General features: G+C 32.6%; 1 protein-coding gene across 1 annotated transcript in view; it reads right to left on the bottom strand.

Moving 5' to 3' along the window:
* Nucleotides 1-5,153: 5,153 nt before the first annotated feature.
* LOC149419610 (spondin-2-like) overlaps nt 5,154-7,565 on the bottom strand; it is a 572,700-nt gene continuing 570,288 nt past the window's right edge. Inside the window, exon 7 of the mRNA XM_089637182.1 lies at nt 5,154-7,330. Within this exon, the coding sequence (XP_089493308.1) occupies nt 7,134-7,330 (197 nt within the window). The 3' untranslated portion in view covers nt 5,154-7,133. The remainder of the gene's footprint in view (nt 7,331-7,565) is intronic.

Here is a 7,565-nt window from a genome sequence, read left to right as displayed (position 1 = left end):
TGACTCTTGACATGGCCCGACTCATGTATCTGATTCACTTGGTAGTGCCATGTCTTCCTCGGGCGTCCCCGACTTCTGCTACCATTCACATTTGCATCGTATATTCTCCTTACACTAATTTCTTCGCTCATTCTCTCTACATGCCCAAACCATCTAAGCGTCCCTTTCTTGATCTTACTCATTACGCTTACATCAGCCTTGCACTCTTTAAATAAACCATGTAAAATATACCTTTATGTTCTAATCTTTATCATTATGTGTATATATGTACCTACCTAGTATTTTTAAATTAGAATGCTTCCCAAGCACCAGTTAATCTTATGCTTAATTGGATATTTTATTTTATTCTATTTCTTCTCTTTGTTATTCATATTTATACCAAATATGTTAGTAGGCTTAGGCACCAGTTAAAAGTACATATACCTATTATTTCATTATTATTTTAATACTATACTTATCAAACAACTTATCAAAATGTTAACACTCATCCTAATTTGACTGTCCTAAAACGGAAATCCTCCTAATTGGGCAGTCAAAACATTTCTTAAATAACGTATATAAATGTATAATCTTTTACAAAAAAAAAAAAATAAAAAACAAAAAAAAAAAAACAAAAACAAAAAAACAGTGACCAATCAACGTACATATCGAGTTCAAATGAAAATTGGTATCAAATAATTACAAGCAATAATTAGTCTCCTGAAATATCAATACAAAATTGGAAATATCTCCCGAGTAAAAATAAATGCCGTCAACGGGAATGTTCGATCAGGTGCTCTGAAACCACTGAGCTACGTCGGCTTATTTCCAACCCGCCAAATGATTCAATACATAATAGTAGGTACCTCAATCAACAATTACTGCTTATTACATTTTTTCCACCTATAAACAACCAGGCGACTAATTATTGCTTATAATTATTTGTTATCCTTTGTGCTATGCATAAAACCTTGTCTTATAAACATTAGTTTATCATGAAAAAAATGAAAATGAGTATGTTGTAAACTTGGAGGAAAAGGGTTGTAAACAAACTCAGCTTATTGGCAATAACCGTCACATTGACGGCAGTATCTTTGTAGGTATAAACCATTATATTTCAAAAATTAAATAAGATACGTACCGGTTTTTTTCATCAAAGTCGAAAAGTTAAAAAAAAATAATCAAATTAATTAATAAGAAAACATCGTCAAATTACATCGGGCAGCCTTCAAAATGACGGCTACGGTATTTCTAATGTTAAAAGGAACGGCTGTGCGGCTTTTTTCATGAAAAACTAAAATTAAGATTTGAGGCCGAAATACTTACTAAATACCAAATAAACATAATAATATTTTCTTACAAAAGAGATGGCAAATATCTAGTACGGATATACTCTTTTATCTTTTAAATTAAAATATATAGGATACTTAAGAATGTTATGAGAATGATACTTAAGAACCCCGCAATGAGTTTATTAACTCCTGGGAGTACGATGCTTTATATAATATACTATATTCTGTATTGTATACTTTTAATAAATAAAATAAAATAAAATTATTCATGATTTTATGGGCAACATTTTTGTGAATTATTTAATGAAATATTACTTTTTTATTGTTTTGTTTCATTTATTAGATACTAAAAATATAATTAAACAATAATGTATCTTTGACTGTCCAAATGGGAAGGTTTCCCGTTTCAGAACAATCAAATTGATAAGAAATATAATACTTAAATATAATGAAATGTAAAATAAAATAAATATTGTGTTGATATGCGTCAAGTTTGTGTTCTAACGACAACCGGTCGTTTGTAATTTTAATTTAAGCCAATCATAATGATTTTTCAACAATTTATATTTGATTAGGTTGAAATAGAAAATTTGATGAAATTATTTTATTAAAAAAATTTCATTTAACTCACAAATAATTGCCAATGTTGCCTATAAGGTTACCCACCAGCTCTTGTGTAAATCAAGAAACCCACCAGCTCTTATGTATATCAAGATGCCTACCAGCTCTTATATATATCTAGTTGCCCACCAGCTCTTATGTGTATCGAGGTACCCACCAGCTCTTATATATATCGAGTTACCCACCAGCTCGTCTCTATATAAAGATACCTACCAGCTCTTATGTATATGAAGATGGCCACCAGCTCTTATGTATAGAAAGATGACCACCAACTCTTATGTGTATTGAAGTACGCATCTGCTCTTATGTATATCGAGGTACCCACCAATTCTTGTGTATTTCAAGATACCCACCAGCTTTTATGTGTACCGAGGTACCCACCAGCTCTTATGTATATCAAGATACCCACCAGCTCTTATCTCTATAAATATACCCACTAGCTCTTATGTGCATTAAGGTATCATCAATTATTTATTATTTCAAGTCATCCGATTTAATTTTGTCAAATAATATTCATAATATTGTTTGTATGAATCAATTTTGCTACATCAATAATTCATCGCTAACACACATTGACCAACCAGATGGTAATTTACTAAAAAGACTGGCCTTCTATCAAGAGAATAAAAGAGGAAGTACAACAAATTATTGTGCCTATGGCCTGAGTGCTAGCGAGAGCTATGCAAACCGCCTCCTTGTCGTGTTAATTTGTTTTGTTTCTGTCATTTATTTTCTAACTCCGACAACTTGAAAGGGGCCGCCTTCATCTCACCAGCCAACAGTGAACTGGACGGCTCGAGGTGCTGTGACGAGAGTCAAAGATGAGGAGGAATGCAAATCATGCTGGGCGTTCAGTTCCGTGAGTAATTTTATGTAATGTAGTGTCTGTGCTACTGCATCCTTTGGAGAGTCCTGACCGCCTCTAGGTTTCCCTCCCATCCCATATGCAGTGTTTTCCTCCACACCATCCAGTCCCCTCCAGCTGAGTCCTCCAAATGCTCCTTCCGTTATTTTATTTCTTAAATTAAGCTCTTTGGTGGTGTTTTTGTATATTTGCTATCAATACTCATTAACATTCAAAACTTTTTTTTCGATGATATTTTGAGCTATAAAATTTTATGTCCAGTTTATAGCTTTTCTAAAACTACTATGATAAAATTCTATTTCCTACGCACTAAAATTTGGACATGAAACAATATAAAAATATGTAATGTATATCATATTGTTTCTTTGAAAAAAATACATTATATTGAATTTAATTCGATTGCGCATCTCATTCCAGTTCAGATTTCTTCTACACGAAGAAGAATGATATTGTTAAAAAAGTGAGATCATGTCAACTTTCTGATAAAATATTAGTATTTCAGAGTATATCATTACATTTTTTTTTACCGAACAATTGAAATAGATGGGATGGTTAAACGTATAATTTGAAGGTAGTTCTGGGAGGAAATGAGGTAGTGAAATGTAGTGGAGCAAAAAATGGCGAATTTCATGAAAGTAGAAATAATCACCGTTTGAGTATTTTGAGTGTTTTGGAAAAGAACTTTCTTTTTACGAACTTGCCGAGAGATTCGTTGAAAATTCTTCATATTTAGCACGAAATACCAGGGTAACAAAAATATTTTCATATTGTTATTATTTAATAAATAATTCGTTGTTACATAAAAGTGTGATTGTTTGGTTCCTACTAGCATCTCATTATTTTGCTGAAAAATATTTGAATTATGGAACATGATAATTAGAAATAAAAAGAGCAAATTCGAATTCATTTGTTTAAAAAAAAAATGGAAATAACACGTGTTCTTGATATACTCTGAAAGACTAATATTTTATCAGAAAGTTGACATGCTTTCACTTTTTTAACAATATCATTCTTCTTCGTGTAGAAGAACTCTGAACTGGAATGAGATGCGCAATCGAATTAAATTCAATATAATGTAATTTTTTCAAAGTAACAATATGATATACATTACATTGGAAGAAAGTTCTTGAGGTTTTTCGTATCTCGTCGTAAAGTGTACATGATTTCGTTGAAAAGTAAAAATAAGGAAGTTGATTATCTTGTAAGTTCGTTTTGTTGTGGCGATAATTACCTCCAGATATCGCGGTGAAACTCACTATATTGTGATTGTGTTGTGTGTTTCTCGCAGAGATGCAGTGGTAAGGGATTGGTCATACCGTTTTACTTCCTTCCATACTTTGTGCATTTCTGCACATACTATCACAGAATACCAGCAACCAACAATTCATTTCTTTAAATTATTTGCAGTCCATTTTCAAGTGCATCTGAAGTTGTAACTCGTAAGGTGTTTCAGATGTAAAGATATTATCCAAACACACGATGGGAAAAATAATTTGTTCAATTTAATGTATTGCTATCGATTAGATAACTGCTATATATTTTACCTTTTACCTACCTATGCTTTTAAGCGTTTTTCTGATGTCTGAAAGGTGCTTTCAATGCTCGAGGACCGATCGTCTGTATGATTGATGATGTCATGTTTTCCAGATGTAAAGCTGAATTAAGAGCTGGTTAGAGAGCAGAGAGCAGAAAAGTAGTCTTAGTCAAATGCAATTCACTTCATTAAAAATTTTGCAAAATACGCCAATATAATTAGATTAAAAACTCAACAAAGCATCTATTTATCATATGATAAAATATTATGACGACTAGTTTTACTTTCCTTTTATTGCTTTTCTTAACTTCAATAAATCGATATTTCTACTTACAAGATTTTACAAATTTACGAATAGGTAAAAAACTGAAATTTTACACAACATGGTTAGTTTTTTAGAACAAACACTGCCTAGTTAGAAACTAATGTTGACAGAGCCATAACGTTTTCCCATCTATATTGCAGCTTATTCTCATCGCACTTAGTTCCATATTATATTATGTATCTTACATTAAAAGCCATAAAGATTTTTTAGATATTGAACTAGAACGGGCCTAGGTGGGATCCTTGGGGGACACCGATGTTTCCATTTGACTTAATCCCATATAGTTTTTATTGTAATGTATTATTAAAATAAATTAATTTGTAAAGACGGCACCTATCGCGGCGTCCCTGCGCACACATATACATAATTCGTTTATTCTAAACACGAGTAACTGAAGATCTTTCATGTTCTTTGATAGCACTGCATCATCAGTACACAAAAATAAACAGATTTTCATTCATTCAATTCCGAATTTTATTATTTCGGTGATTTTTGGATCTTGCCAGAAGGTGTGACACATACAAAAAAACATTATTTTGTAAATTATATTATTTATTTAAAAACATTAAATTGGAGACATCATATATTATCCAATCATTTTTTACATGGTAAAAATACACAAAGTCAACTAAAATGAATGAGCTCATTAGTTACTATTTTTTTTAGTAAAAACAATTCAAAATTTGAGATCTATGCTAATTTTCCCTAAGACTATGTTAAAATTAACATAAATCATTGTTTAAAATTGATCAACTAAATGGTGATTATGTTGAAAAAATATAATTGATAGGTAAATTGTATTGTTTTTTTTAATTATTTTATTACGTTATAATTATTTACCTTTATCACTGGACGAACTTTTATCTTAGAAGGAGTATGACTTACTTTGTATGCGATCGGTGCTGATTGCGAATATACACAAAACACGTACTTATTAATTGACAGTACATTTTAATAATATCATGAATGCATTGCACACCGCCCAATTCATATTGGTAAGGGGAAACCCGGTGTCATTTCACTGGCAACAAAAGCTAATAAGTAACGGGATAGCACAGAGGATAAATATCTCACAGATTAATTATCAGAAATTTCCACTTTCCTTTGATAATATTTACATTAAATACATAAAATTATTGTAATTTTGATAGATTTTCTACCACCAATAAATGTGATTGACTTTGGTGGTGATTCCTCGATACAGATGGTTAAGTTTGTCATGGAGTAGATTACTCCAAACTCGGGTGAGTGATTGTCTATAAACTTAAATAATACAATTGAAATACAAACAAAGTGCTAAAAAAGCATTAAATAAACCAGCGATGATGCAACGCAAATTTTGCAGAGGATGACGTAGAACACGCATGATATAATGTGAATACAGTTTACTAACGCTAATATTTTTAAAGTAGGTACATAAATATTTTTTCTCAACTCTCCGAAAAACATTTATTCAAAGAAATCATTGATTTGAAAACGTAAAAATAGCTGTAAAGATTATATTACACTCTTAAGTATGGTAACATTGACTTACTCTAACTTAATCTACCATTTTAATGTAATTATTAAACCTGGCCGAGAACAGCAACAGTTTGTTATTTGACACTTCCGAAATGTTTTATTAAGCTTTCTGAACTGAAGTGTTTTTTTGTAAAATAGATTTTTTTTCTTAAATTAAGTCGCACTTTTTTTGTACTGGCATAAACATTTGCATGCCTCTTATTTCAACCCGCTGGAAATTAGCTGGAGTGTGTCTAGCTGGGATGGTGGGGCGAAGGACTGATATATCTTTAGCTTAATGGACTACTATTGAAATCCCTTATCAGGACGAAAAAACTCTTTGAAGAAATAAAATGATTTGATGTTTGTAAATTAATATTGTTATTTTAAGTCTAATCTTTATCAGTCATCAGTTTGTTATCTCGTGGTTTCGCAATGTTTACCAATTCTATCTGGGCAGCCTACTAACTGGAAAGTCGGTATTACAGGGACATCTTATACCAGTTTGCATTTTCGTCAATCCAATTCACGAAAGGTCTGAGAACTGATCTTAAATTATCGAAAATTTTTACAGTATATATTTTCTAACAAAACTTCAGAATTTCGCATAAGATGTGAGGCGCAATTTAAAACAATCATCGCATCGTATCAATCTTTTGGTCTTCTTGTTGTTTTTAGTCTCTTTATTTCATTACCGCCCATTCAAGTTGCTTGGTGTTTTTTGCTTCTATTTCCTTTTTGACTTCATTGATACTGAACAAGATGGATGTTAATTCTGTAATAATTGCTGTTTGTAGGCATGCTTGATTTAGGTATTAAATTCAAGTTTGTTTTTCTCTAGCACTCTTTCTAGATGTTTCTAACAAAATTTTCTCTAAAGCTGTTCATAAAATCTCTGATGAACTATTTACTGCAATTATAGTTTGATGAATATTCTTCTTGTTGATTGTTTCACTAGTGAAAAGTAGTACTCTGCCGCTCCAGTGTACAGTACAGTGTACAGTGGGTGGTGTCCGTCTACCAGTTGAAGTATCCTTTAGGGCAGTCCCTTGCGGAGCCGCACCAGCGCGTCTGTAGCGTGGGCGGGCACGCCGTGCCACCCCGGCGCGCCTTGCGCACCACACGTCGGACCCTGCGCGTCTCACCTATGCCGCACGTGCGCGAGCACGCCGACCACTCTCCCCACTCGGATACGCGGCAGTCGCGGGATGGACCTGGAAAAGAGACTAATTTATTATTGTGTCACTATATTGTTTTCTGGTGGTTTCCAACCCATCCTTGAAGATACCAGCCTAGAGTTAGACCAACGGTTGGGATGATATTGGTTGTGACCGCACGAATGGAAATCGATGTTTGCCCTTACGATAAACTAACAGACCTTATTAATAAAACAACATTTTATGGATGTTTTGTAAAAACAGAATGATGATACCAAGAAATATACATTAT

The sequence above is a fragment of the Hesperophylax consimilis genome, chromosome 11, assembly GCF_061612785.1.
Source record: "Hesperophylax consimilis isolate HC1 chromosome 11, BYU_Hcon_1.0, whole genome shotgun sequence".
Classification (NCBI taxonomy): Eukaryota; Metazoa; Arthropoda; class Insecta; order Trichoptera; family Limnephilidae; genus Hesperophylax; species Hesperophylax consimilis.
Note: the sequence above shows the minus strand (reverse complement) of the source record. Positions and strands in the feature narration are given on the sequence as shown.